Below are 13,716 nucleotides of genomic sequence, written 5' to 3'. Positions count from 1 at the left end.
TCAAAGCAGCAGAAAGGAGATGTGGCTGCTCTGAGCGTGGGCAGGGCTCTGCAGAGGAACAGGGGGCGATGGGGCAGCCCTCGGGCTGGGTGAGTTCAGGCAGATGCCTCCCAACAGAAACCTGAAGGCAGGCAAGGAGCCAGGCGCTCCCAGCAGAGGGGACGGCCGGTGCCTGGTGGAGGCTCTGAGTGCGAGGCTCCCCTGCGTGAGGGGCAGCCCTGGAGGCTGCGGCTAGGAGAAGCAGATGGTACAAGACGAGGTCAGTAAGGCGGCCCCAGAGGTCAGGCAAGGACTCTGGCACCTTCTCCACGGTGGACTTAAAGCGCTGAGGGCACAGGAGGGCGATGGGTTTAACCCAGAGTAACCCTGGCGCTCAGCGACAGAGCCAGATGCCCACCGAGGCTGGCCCGGCTGACACCAGCGCAGCTGGGTCCTTTCTCCTGCACACAGCACCGGCCCAGACTCTCAGGCACAGCTCCAAACACCTTGGAGCTCAGGGCCTGGCTGTGGAGTATGTTTTTGACGCGGCTGACACCCTGGGCTTCCTCCTCACACAAGCTCACCCAGAAGCCCCACCGAGGTCCCCAGTTCTGGAAGGGCCTGAGCAGCACTCCAACTCCGTGCCCTGAGCCCAGGCTCCCTCTGCGTTACAGCTCCTCTCTCCAGCAAGCTCACGTTCAAGCACACGGCGCAAGGGCTGAAGCCACAGGCTCAGAGCAGCGTGCCTGGGCTCAAATCCCAGCTCTACCCCTAGCCCAGGGTCACCCCGGGCGCGTCAGTTAACTGCTCTGAGCCTCAGTTTCCTCACAAGTTGTGAGGATTGAGTGCCGGATGTGAGAGGCAGAACCATGCTCAGACTCTTAAGATTGCTACTCCAGTGTGGGCTCCCTTCCTTACAAGGCCCTCCACGCCTCGCCCCGCCCTCTGCTGCTGCCCCATCAGAGAACTAAGCTCACTGCCTACACACCTGAGCTACCTGAGGCTGGGGACATGGCCTGGTCGCCTCTTTCCCTGGCATGGAGCATGGCGCTGAGTAAGTGCTGCTCGTTGAAAGCATGAACAAGTAACGAACAAACACGCAGGAGCAAGGGACAGTAAAGTGTGAGTCAAAGGTAAGATGGAAAGCGTATAGTAACTCAGGACAAATATCTGCAGCAAAGACGCCTGTGGCAGAGCCGCGTGCTCAGGAAAAGGCCTGCTGACACAGCACAGCTCCAAGGCCAGAAGCCCGGGACGAACATGAGATCGCACAGCCGACTTATGACCCCAAAGCCCCAAAGCAATGACCTTGGAGTCTGTAGTTGGAGAAACCTGCTTTCCAAATCCTGAAGCCACTACCTACTGGCCACGCTGTCATCTTGGCAAGGCCACTGTATCCAGCTGGGCAGGCTGTCCCCTGCCCAAGGGCACCTGAGCAAGGCCAAGAGCAAGGGCTGAAATCTAACCCACACCCAACTCCAGGAGGTTGTGAGGGAGCCAGAGAGCTCCAGGGCCTGAAAGGAGAGGGGCTTTTTTAAAGCGATGACACCCCTCCCCCCCAACCAGGAGTGGTAGCTGAGCCTGCGAGGTGGGGCTGATGAGTACAGCCACATTTCACAGAGCAGGGAGATGGCACTGTTGCTACCATGATGCTTTTAACTTCCACTCTTTCTAGGTCCAGGGCCTAGATCTGCGCCTGGCGCATAGTAGGTGCTCAGTGCATTCCTCGGATGAACGAACATGAGAAGAAATGAATGAACGAACGAATGAACAAGTGAGCTAATGCACCCGACAGGCCTCGCCCTGTCCTCCAGGCAGCCTGTGAGTCCACGCAGAGGGCTCCGGCGCGCCTGGATGTGAACTCCAATGAACTCTCACAGCCTCAGTCTGCCAGGAAACAGAGAGGGGGCCAGGGTCATCCAGGCTGGAATGCGGCCTCTCTCCGTCGGCTGGGAAGGCGATAAGGTGGCAGCCACGGGAACCTTGGGCACCGGGGCAAGGCAAGGCCGGCACCACTCACACAGCTGAGGTTCCTGCGGCTGTGGAGCGCGCTGGGCGTGGGGCCGCGGCCGGGAGCAAGGCTCCTGAATGACCGGCAGGCCGGGGCCGGGGCCCGGTCCCCTCCTGGGAACTTGCACAGCCCAGTGCAGTGTCTCATCAAAACAGGAAAACGCACGGGGCAGGAATGTGCATGTAAGGGGACTGGTATTTACAGGGACCGGCCCTAGCGTGGCCGCTGGATCGGGAGGAAGGGAGGCGGGTGAGAAGCACAGAGTGGGCGCTCGGTGCACAGCCGTCCTGGGGGAGGGGGCCAGCTGCCCAGCCAGCCCACGGGGCCCCAGGAAGCCACACAGTGAGGCTGCACAGAGGGGGCCCGAGGCAAAGAAGGCCAGGGGACCTTTAGCAAGTGGCTCCCCAGCCACAGGCCCTGTGGGCAGGACCCTGGCAAGGCCCTCCCCAAGCTCCCACATCTGTGTCCCTTCTTTGAGCCCTGGGGGACTCCCCCGCACACCCATAGGGTGCTTGGAAGGTTGAACTTGGACATGCCTGGCACACAGCAGGGCCTCTTCCCTGCCTCCCCAGGAAGGCCTGGGCCAGAATCTTCTTGGCTCTGCCTCTGGGACACACAATCCCAGGGCCTGGGACCTCTTTGAGTATCCTCACCAGCATGCTGGCCTCAAGAGTGCAGTCCTGTACCACTGATCTGGTGCATGACCCAAGAAGGGCATGGGAGTATGGGGGCATAGGGGTGCAGACCATTTCCCGCTTAGCCCCTGCAGGAGACTCTTAACTGGTCCATCTCCCCTTTCAGCCAGAGCGGGCTTCCTGTGAGACTCTTTGTAGAATACAGCAAGGGCAGAAGACGATCAAGGAATGACTCCTCACCATGCCCTATTTGCCTGACCCTCACAGCCTGTCCCAGCTGCTGCCTCCAGGCCCAGCCAGTCCTGGCTCTCTGTCCTGCAGCCACTGCCACCTGCTGAAGGTGATCTGCCTACCCCAGAGCCTTTGTGCATGCTGTTCCCGCCCTCTCAATGACCAGTGAACGGCAGGCACCTAGGGAGCCACTCAGGTATCACTGCTGTGAGATTTCTCTGACCCCATGCAAGACCCAGGTGTCCGAGCCTCTGTGTGACAGCACAGCACATCCATGGATGAGCAGAACTCCACCTGGATGTCTGATTTCGTTTAATCACTGAAACCCAAAACTCCACGCGGGCGGGGGCTCTATCCCCATCATTCCCTCCTGGACTTCAAGGCCTAGTGCCGTGACCAGCAGGAACATTTCGTGGGTGAGGGAATGCACAGAAGACTGAGTGACTGGGCAGCCTGGGGAGATGACAAGTGAACAGGGGCCGGGGTGAGAGCAGCAGGGGAGGCGCGGGTGTTACCACTCCCACTACTCCTACTCCGGGAGCTGCAGTGGCTGGGGCTGGGCTGCCCACAGCCGTACGCAGGGCAGTGAGCTCCAGCCTCAAGGAGAGAAGTTGCCTACTCCAGGCATCCGGGCAAGGAAATGGAGCCAATTCCTAAGCATCTCTGCAACCACTAGCACAGAATTGCTCTCACCTCCAGAGAGGAAGGACGGCGCGTGACCACCTGACAATGAGCTGGACTCTTCAAGGATCAAGAACCTATGCCCGGCCAAGTCCAATGCCAAGGCCAAGTGTTCACCTGCGTCAGCACATTTAACCCTCCCAGAGCAGGCACCACCATTCGCCCCATTTTACAGATGGGCACACTGAGGCTCAAGGACATTCCCTTTATGCCTCATTTAAGAACATGTAAACCACTGTGGCTAACTGCTTTCCTGTATTATTTTCCTGAACTTCAGCTCACGCCGACACATTTATCCGTAAGGCCCACTAGTGGCCTTGGGGCCCCAACACTTTCTCCAGAATACCTTTCCGTTCCCCTATAGCCATCCCTAACGCCAGCTGCCTGCCTACCTGCCACTGGCTTTAGGATTTTTATATGTACAACCTTGCTTCACACAACCCAGGCCTGGATTACTGGGTCCCTCACCTTATAGACAGGGACACTGAAGTGTGGGGCCAGGGAGGCAAGCTACAGGTCAGTCTCAGGCCAGCCTTGGCACTGTGTGTTCTGTCTTGGGAACACCCAGTGCCAAGAATAAGGAGCAGTCCTCCTGATGGACAGCACTGTCCTCACCATCACCGGCACTGAGCCAGGTTAATGGGCTCCCACATCCCTTTCCTTCATGCCTTCCTCTAGCCACTTGATCCACTTATTCTTCCCTAAGCCATCCCCTGCTCAAGAACCTGCCATGGCTCCCCACTGCCTGATGCAGCACAGGCAAACGCACCTCACTGTCCATCATAGCCCTCACTCTTTCCCACAGTGATGCCTCCACAGATGCTCGGCTAGACGTCACCCCCGCCCCTCTCTCAATTCTACCCCAACTCACGTTCAAGCATCCCTGCCCGGGGAAGCCCCCGACTCCCTCCCTGCCTCTGCACACCCTGCCACCGGCTTCCTTCCCAGCTAAGCACTGTGGCATACACGGCCTTGACTGCTCTCTGGCCCGAGCGATGGAGCCCCATCTTTCCAACAGGGCTCTCTGCTTCTCATGAGCTGCTCAAGTCCCTCTGCCCACGCCTGGCGCTGTGGCCGTGTCCCGGGCCTCCAGGCTCCCTACACCCCCACCCCACCCTCCCCAGTGCAGGACACCACACAGGATCTCACTGATAAGGCTCTGGTCTTGGCCTCCAGGGCTTCAGGCTCCTTCCTGCCAAACTGAGTCACCCGCCCATTGTCTTCATTTGATTGCATGGGATGTGACTTAGAATTTAATAAGGGACATCGGATGAATCGAAGGTCAGGGTTTTCGAACCATTAAGTTAATGTGGAAAATGTGAATCAAAGCGGCCTCCTGGCAAAAACACTGGAGGCGGCAACAGGCAGGAGCTGCTGGCCCGGCCGCCCTCCCCGGCAGGCTGCACCAGCCGGGTCTCCCGAGCCTCGGAGGCCACCTGCACCGCCCGTGGACCCCTGCTTGCCTGCACCATGTCCGTCCTCGCCATGCTGGGGACCAGAGGGCACATCCTCACTGCGCACAGAAGTTTCTCCCCCACGGCGGCACTTCCTACGCTGTGCCCACTCTTCATCCCTGCCCCTGCCTCTGGTCAGGCCTGGACCCCTCCCCCGAGCACTGAAGAAGCTTTGCTCAGAACTAAGGTCCTGGGGTAAGCATTGTGGCAGTAGCGAGGGTAGTTCCTCGAATCAGGCACGAAGTTCAATCTGATACCCTCAGCGCTCCCTGGACCCTCTTGCTCAGAAAACCATCCAGCACGCATCTCCCCTTTGGAATGTGAGTGCCCTCTGCCATGCCAGTGGGTGGCACCACCCCAGCCCCATGTGTGGCAAACAGCAGGTGCTCTTCAGGTTCACGGCTCCCCAATCGGTTGACCGGCACTGGGACCAACCCTGCAGCAGTGCTGTGGGTGGGAGGGACTCTCCAGGGGGTCGGGTTCTGGAGGTGGCTGAGTGCCAAGTGAGCTGCAATGGCCCGTTGGCCCCCTCTGTCGTTTTAGGTCTGAAACAGGGGCAGAGCAACCCGGACGTCAGCACCCAGAAACTCCCGCTGCCTCCCGTCACACGCTGCTGCCTTTTTCTGCACTCCCTCTCTCACGCACTGCTGCCTTTTTCGGTTGTTTCTATTTTTAAAAGAAACGTATTTGGGGTGGGGGGAAGGGGGAAGGGGGGAAGAGGGGAGAGGGGGAGCGGGGGAGAGAGAGAGAGAGAGAGAGAGTGAGCAAGCCTCCCATCCACTGTTTCACTCTCTAAATGGCCCAGAGCCCAGAACTGAATCCAGGACTGACCTGTGGCTGGCAGCTCGGGAGCCGTCACGGCTTCCTCCCGGGGGTGCCTTCGCAAGGAGCTGGGATTGGGAGCAGAGACTCCGATACGGGGCGCAGGCATCCCAAGAGGTCTTCACTACTGCCCGCTTCTGGAACTGCTCTTGGAGCAAATACTGTGTGGAGTGAGAGTGCAGAAGCAGTGCTCGCTCGACTCTCGCAGCCGGCCAGGCACCAGTGGCCCCAAGGGCATCCCACAAATGGCTCCTGGGGTTTTCACGATGACCCTCGATCCTGGGAGGGTCCCAGACCACTACATACTCTCACCTTCTCACTGAGGAGGAAACCAAAGGAAGCCCAGAGAGGCCACCAGCTTACGCGTGGTGGGACAAACAGCAGGGCCAGAGTCTGGAGTCTGCGAGACCCAGAGTCCCTGCCATGTTCCCCTCTCTCCTGATCAATACGAGTCCCAAGAGAGGTTGCTTAAAATACAGAGGACCAGGCCCTGAGTCCCCACACCGCAATCTCCAGGTTCTGTATTTAACCAGCAAATTGCCCCAGCCTACTTCCCCAGGGTCTCAATGCTCCCATCTGTAAAATGGGCCACTCCTTCTCCAAAGGGCCATTGTGGGAGATCAAATGAGGAACATGGTGGGTGTGTATCTGGACTGAAGGCCCAGCTGAGCAGGTTTGTACAGGCAAGCTCCTCCTCCTCCTCCTCCACCTCCACCTCCACCTCCACCTCCACCTCCAGAGCGCTTGGTGCTAGCAGCCACCTGAGGCCAACATCAGACCAGGAGCTGCTCAGTCTACACACTGTGTCCTCTGCACAGGTGCCTTCCCAGGCACCCCCAGCACACGGCCAGCTGGCTAAGCCTCAAGGCAGCATGGGCCTGAACCCCACACTGGGGCGCCCCAGGGCTGTGCAGGCCCTCTCACTAACTCCATACGGCAACCCTGTGGGGCCAGGCAACCCCACGCATGCAGTGTACCCGAGAGGGGAGCGACCTGCAGGCTGTAGGCTCTCTCCAAGCTCCAGGGTGCCCCACCCCCACCTCTCCCCCAGACCTCCTGCCCTGCTGCCCCAGGCCCGAGGGGCAAGCTGAGTCCTGGGCGTTGACGAGTCAAGTTCGGGTGAGTGCAGGCAGGCTGAAGTCCAAGGGGAGACGTGCCTGTGTGGCCCCACTGTGAGCTCCTGAGCTGGGGCGGGGCCGGGCAAACCTTCTCAGGCCCTCCTTTGACTCAGGGTTAACTCAGCTCTGACAAACCACCTGGCTTCGTGGGTGACCTAGTTTTGCGGCGGAAGCTGAGCCAGGGAAAGGAAGGCCCAAAAGCCGGAACTCTTCCTGCCACCTGGCTAGCTGGGTGAGTTTGGGTCTCTGCTTCCTGAACCCTGGCTCCCCCAACTCCAAAAGGAGGGGACACCCCATCTCGGGCCCCTCCAGCTTCTGTATTTACCGATTCTAACTGGCCCAGCTCCTGTAAGCACATCCACAGTAGAGGACTCACTCCACCTCGGTTTTCTCACCTGTGAAATGGTGCAGGTTTGCTGTGGGAGGGGAATGGGCTCCTGATCCCCAGGGGATCCTCCGTAACTGCTTTTACTTCTACTATTACTGCCACCCCCAACTATGTGGCACCTGCCACCTCTCTCCCTGTTCTTCCAGAAACACGGGAGCACAGAGTACCCCAGGGGTGGGGAGGGGTCCACACCCACAGCTGTGTCCTGGGAGGGGCCTGAGAGCTGCCTGTCACCCAGATGCAAAGTACTCCAGCAGGAGACTAGGAAAAGTATGGGGCTGAGCTGGGGGCTGTGCTCCAGCCGCCCCTCCCCCGTCACTCAATCCCCCAGCCTCAGGGTCCCCATCTGCAGAGAAAAACCACCATCCCCAGGTCACACGTTCTCTGGAGGGCTGTCTGGACTCTTCAGTCCCACTGGCTGCTTGGTGAGGACCATGCTTCAGCCAACTAAGATCTGTGGTACCCAGTCGAATCCTAGCAGGGAGCCCTGGCTCAGTTTCCCCAGCTTGCCTGTTCTGAAGCATTGCTGAGGGCACATGTGGAAATGCAGAGTCCCAGGCCAGTGGGCGCAGACTTCCTGGGGGTAACTCAGGAGCCCAGATGATCAGGGAACCTGCCGGTTTCCCTGAGGGAGCACAGGCACTCAGATGACCGGACAGCAGTGCCCTGTGAGGGTCGGAGGGGCTTGCACTAGGGGCTTGGCTGTCATTTCATTAGCTGTGTGACCCTGGCCCACCCCTCAACATCTCTGGGTCTCTGCTTCCCCCAGAGGGAATGAAGCGCATGCCCAGGATGGGATAAGGGTGGAATGTCCTCTCCCTCCTCACGTCCCTCACTCAGATTCTGGGGCTTGCGTGCCATTCTAAGCAGGGAGTGGGGAGCTGGTGACAGGCATCTCCCCCCACCCTTGGAGAGAGTCTAATAATGAGGTTGGACTCCCCAGTTGCTCCGTTCACAGATGCACTTACACCCTCGGGAGAAAACCAGAAATGTTCTCCAAACAAAGCGAGATGGCAACAAGGCACCCAGTCCCATGAGACCAAGCGGTCTCAGCTGGGGTCAGAGCTGTTGCATGCAGGTGACACAGGCCCCACAACCACAGACCTGGGCTCTGGCGCAGCCAGCCCCTCTCCCGCTCTGTCACTCAGCGCTGTGTGCAGACCCTGCTCTCAGCACCAGGACGCAACGAGCAGCAAACAGGAGCCAGCACGCTGAGACCAGGAAACAGATGTGGACCGACAAACCGCACAAACCAACCCCTGCGGCGCCACCTGGGAATGTGCCCAGCGATCCGAGGGACCCGAGCAGGTGTGGCAAGAAGGTGCAGCCAGCGAAGGGGTGGATGGTGGCCCCAAGGAGACTGACAAGCAGCCTGGGGAGATCTTCTCTGAGGCGAGTTAGCAGTCAGCCAAGCTAATGCCGTTAGCTCCTTGCCTGTGTGCGCTCGCCGTCACCCCATTCACCTTACCTTTTCAGCGCTCCTCACGATAGAACACAGCGGCACTGCTGCCATGGCTGGGAGGTGGTCTGGCCCCAGGGGAGATGTGTGCATTAAAGGCCTGCTCCCCAGAGCGGAGTACTGGAGGAGGTGGGACCTTTAAGAAATGGGGCCTGGTGGTCAGCTGGAGCAATGCCCGGTGAAGGGATTAAGGTATTCCTTGGGGGACCCTCATTAGCTCTCACAAGAGGCTTCTTGGGAAAGCCTGGTCCTGGCCAGACCGGCTCTCTAGCTTCCAGCTTTGGGATGTGACCTCTGCTTCTTGCACCTGCTCCCGCCACTGCTGCTGGCCACGGGGTGACACAACCGAAGCAGGCCCTCAGCAGAGCCTTTGCCGGGCCATCTGGACTTCCCGCCACCCAGCCCAGGAGATGGGTCCACTTCTGTCTGTAAAGTGGTCCTGGTCCAGGCAGTTGGTTAGGTGTTGAGAAGCTAACCGTGACATCCGCCCATGTGCCCCAGCAGCACGGAAACACCACGAAGGCAGTGGCAATTTCAGGCTTGTTTTCCTTATAATCCCTCCAACAGATCTTACAGTGACTGACCGAAGGAAGGAAGGAATGAACTCCACTTGCCTGGGCCTCAAGCTCATTCATCCCAAAGATGAGAACAGTAACGCCCTTCCTCCATCGCTGGGAGATCCTGTGTGCCCTGAGTGTTTTCAATAAGATGGGCTTGGTAGTGCTAGGTGGAGCACTGGGGGAGGGGGATTATGAGCAGGGAAGGAGACCAGACTTCTCTACCTAGTGAGCTCATCTCACAGCAGTCAAGGCCACACAGTGTCAGAAAGACAAGCCAAGGGGCTGGAGCTGTGGTGCTGTGGATTAAGTCACAGCCCATATCAGAGTGTCGGGTTCAAGTCCCGGCTGCTCCACTTCCAATCCAGCTCCATGTTAATGCGTCTCGGAAATCAGCAGCAGATGGCCCAAGTGTTTGGGCTCCTGACACCCATGTGGCAGACTGGATGGAGTTGCTGGCTTCCGGCTTCAGCCTGGCCCAGCCCCAGCTGTTGCAGTCATTTGGGGATTGAACCAGGGCAGGAAAGATCTTTCTCTGTGTCTCTGCCTCTCTGTCACTCTGACTTTCAAATAAATAAATAAAATCTTTAAAAAGAAAGACATGCCAAGATCCAGGGCAGCCAATCCTTCACCTGCACAAGCTGAGAAGCTCCCCAGGGGGACCGTAGCCACCAACTCGGTCACTGGACAGATCCGTGTCATCCACTGGGCCAAGTCTCCCAGCATGCCAGAGCCCTCCTGACTTCTCCAACCCTCGGAGCAGGCCTGGGAAGCTGCAACCCTGAGCAGACACAGCCACAGGCAGGAGGCAGGCAGCAGGGACAGAGACTCAGAAGGACACCACACATTCACAGGACCTCTGCCGGTGCCTGGTAGGAAGCCTTCCCCAGTCAAAGACAGCAGCAGGGAACAAAGGACAGAGCACTCAAACTTGCCGTGCGGCCCAACTCTGGGCCGCAGTTTCCCCATTGATAAGGTGGCACAGATCAAGGTTCTTTATTTTTTTAATTTTTTTTTGACAGGCAGAGTGGACAGAGAGAGAGAAAGACAGAGAGAAAGGTCTTCCTTTTCCATTGGTTCACCTCCCAATGGCTGCTGCGGCCAGCACAGTGTGGCCGGCGCACCGCGCTGATCCAAAGCCAGGAGCCAGGTGCTTTTCCTGGTCTCCCATGCGGGTGCAGGGCCCAAGCACTTGGGCCATCCTCCACTGCACTCCCGGGCCACAGCAGAGAGCTGGACAGGAAGAGGAGCAACCGGGACAGAATCCAGCACCCCAACTGGGACTAGAACCCGGTGTGCCAGCGCCGGCCACAGATCAAGGTTCTAACATCTGCAAAGTCCTCTGCACACTGATGAGAGCCCCCAAATGGAAGGGCGACTTTCACCCACCTCTTCCTGGGTTTGTACACAGACTGTACACTGTCCCCTAAACCAGCACTTCCCAAAGTGTGGCACTTACCCCTCCAGTGAGACCTGGGGATGGTCTCAGGCCATACAGGGGCCTGGTGACTAAATGATAACTCATCGTTTCATAAATCATGTAATCACTATCATTTAATCATCTGATCACGTGATGAGGGCTCATGGCAAGGTTATTCCCTGCCCTGCAATATTCTGAGAAAACGCAATGGGAATGTCTCGGGGTGGTACTAATCTGCCCTCCACATCTCATCCATGAAGCACCTGCTCAGCAGTGGTCCTCCCCTGCACACGGTTTAGTATTCCACCGTTTGTCTCCAAGGCCAACCATAGCCTGAGAATAGTACATAGAAAATTCCAGAAATAAACAATGCCTACGTTTTAAAGAGCATGCCCTTCTGAACAGCGGGATGACATCTCGTATCGCCCTGCTCCATCCCACAGGGACGTGAAGCACCCCTCGGCCCGGCGTGCCCACGCTGGATGTGCTACTCACTCGTTACTCACTTAGCAGCCGTCTCGGTGAGCTGATCACCTGCTGAGGTAGCACAGGGCTCATGTCCAAGTCACACTTATATTTGAAAACACAGTTATTACAGTCTGTCCTTATCATTGTCCTATTTTTATTATTGTTCATCTCTTGCCCTGCCTAATTTATAAATCACACTTTACCACCGGTATGTATGTATACTAAGAACAACATACACTTAAGATTTTGCTCTGAAGTCCTGGGTATCCACTGAGGGTCTTGGCACACACCCCCTGGGGAGAAGGCAGATCAGGCAGAACTACCACCTCTCCTAACAGACTGGAGAACTCAACAACACTAAAGGGGCCAGTGCTGTGGCATAGTGGATAAAGCCGCCGGTTCAAGTCCCGACTGCTCTACCTCCAATCCAGCTCTCTGCAATAGCCTGCGAAAGCAGAAGATGGCCTAAGTCCTTGAGTCCCAGCAGCAGCATGGGAGACATGGGAAGAAGCTCGTGGCTCTTGGCTTCTGATCAGCCCAGCTCTGGCCACTGCGTCTATTTGGGGAATGAACGAGTGGATGGAAGACTTTCTCTCTCTCTCTCTCTCTCTGCCTCTGCCTCTGCCTCTGCCTCTCTATAACTCTGCCTTTCAAATAAATAAATCTTAAAAAAAAAAAAAAAAAAACTGCAAACATTTGTACTCATTTATGGCAGGTGACAGTTTCCCATTTCCAAAGACCTTAGAGCTACAGTTTAAACACTAAGTTAAAAGAAAAAGTGTCAAGTAATTAAGTCATGTTTAGGAATATGCAAGACCTTCTGAAGATGGTAGGAGGATGGTGGGAGGTGAGAAAGTCCTGACTCCAGGTCCCATGACGGGGACGACTAAGGGCTCCCCAAGCCCATTCTCCCTTCTTGGGCACAGAGGCTACACCGAACGTCCTGACCTCTGCTGGAGCTGGGGGTGGCCGCATCTCTGAGCTCTGAGTAAGAAAATGTTATCACCCAAAATGATAGCACCACCTCCCGACCTGCCACGTCCTCCCTTCCTCTCGTCCCCCACGGCCAGGCCATGGAGAGGATGCCCCACCTCTGAAGAGGGCAGAGCTATGCCCAGAGCACCTGGGGCCTCTGTGCACCCAGCTGGAGCATAGCATCCGACTCTGTGCTGGGACTGACGCGGGCACCAAAGACTCTCATGCTGCACTGCAACACTGAGACACTCGGGCTGCTTAGAGGAATCGGCCAAGCAAGGTGAGTACACAGCCCCGTCTCTGGTCCCATTTCCTGCCCGTGTGCAGATCTGCAATGACAGCCCAGACCCTGGGCTCTGTCTCTGAAATGAACAGGGACTGAGCACCTCAGAGATGCCGGGCACCGTCCTAAGGGCCTTACAGAGACAAACTCATTTATCTTCACGACAGTCCCCAGAGCGGGGCATCACCGATTATGGGCTTATCTTCCAGTGGGGCAGCCGAGGTCAGGAGGAGGCGAGGGAGCACACTACCCAAGGTCACACGTGGAGGAAGCAGTGCAGCTGAGACTTGAACCCAGCACCACCAGATGAACAGAGCCCATGCTCCACCACAATGCCATGCACCCTCTTCTGGGCATCCCCCCACCAGGGACTGCCATCCTGGGGGCTCGGTCCTGCAGGACACAGCGCAAGTGCTAATGTGGATCCTGAGAGGCAGCAATGAGAGCTCAAGTAGTTAGGGTTTTGCCATTCATGTGGGAGATCTGGATTGAGTTCCCAGCTCTCAGCTTCAGCCTCCTAGCTGTTGCAGGCATCTGGGGAGTGAACCAGCAGATGGGAGCACATGCGCTCTCGCTCTCTCTCTCTCCCCGCCACCCCTCACCCCATCTCTCTGACTCTCAAATAAATAAAAAGTAAAAAACAAAAATAACAACCAAGAAACTTCCCAACAAACAAAGGCCCAGAACCAAAAGGCTTCATGGTTGAATTCTACCAACTATTTTTTTTAATTACTTTTTATTCATTTGAAAGACAGAGTTACAGAGAGAGGCAGAGTCAGAGAGAGAGGTCTTTTATCCGCTGGTTCACTCCCCAAATGACCGCAACGGCCAGAGCTGAGCCAATCTGAAGCCAGGAGCCAGGAGCTTCTTTCAGGTCTCCCATGAGGGTGCAGGGGCCCAAGGACTTGGGCCATCTTCTACTGCTTTTCCAGGCCACAGCAGAGAGCTGGATCAGAAGAAGGGCAGCTGAGACTCGAACTGGCGCCCATATGGGATGCCGGTGTTGCAGGCTGGGGCTTTAACACACTGCGCCACAGCGCCAGCCCCTCTACCAACTTTCAGAACAGAATTAACATCAATACTTGTGAAACTTGCAAAACCAGAGTCGGAGGGAACACTTCCTAACGCACTTCACAAGGCCAGCATCACTTCGATGCTCAAGCCAGACGAAGACACTGCCACGAAAGAAAACTGCAGGCCAATGTTTCTGATGAATCTGATGGGAAAATCCTTAA

General features: G+C 57.1%; 1 protein-coding gene across 4 annotated transcripts in view; it reads right to left on the bottom strand.

The window, feature by feature from the left end:
- Positions 1-13,716, bottom strand: part of ERGIC1 (endoplasmic reticulum-golgi intermediate compartment 1) — a 109,199-nt gene that overhangs the window by 81,693 nt on the left and 13,790 nt on the right. The window contains exons 2-3 of one of the 4 annotated variants that reach the window (XM_051843619.2): positions 8,788-8,846; positions 5,823-5,974 (exon numbers count right to left, since the gene is read on the bottom strand). The exons of 1 other annotated variant lie outside the window; for it this stretch is intronic. In XM_051843619.2, the coding sequence (XP_051699579.1) occupies positions 5,823-5,974; positions 8,788-8,832 (197 nt within the window). In that variant the 5' untranslated portion in view covers positions 8,833-8,846. Of the gene's footprint in view, positions 1-5,822; positions 5,975-7,256; positions 7,305-8,787; positions 8,915-13,716 lie in introns of those variants that run through there. 2 more of the 4 variants (XM_008255393.4, XM_051843620.2) reach the window with 2 other exon arrangements.

This window comes from Oryctolagus cuniculus, chromosome 6 (assembly GCF_964237555.1).
Source record: "Oryctolagus cuniculus chromosome 6, mOryCun1.1, whole genome shotgun sequence".
Lineage (NCBI taxonomy): Eukaryota > Metazoa > Chordata > Mammalia > Lagomorpha > Leporidae > Oryctolagus > Oryctolagus cuniculus.
Note: the sequence above shows the minus strand (reverse complement) of the source record. Positions and strands in the feature narration are given on the sequence as shown.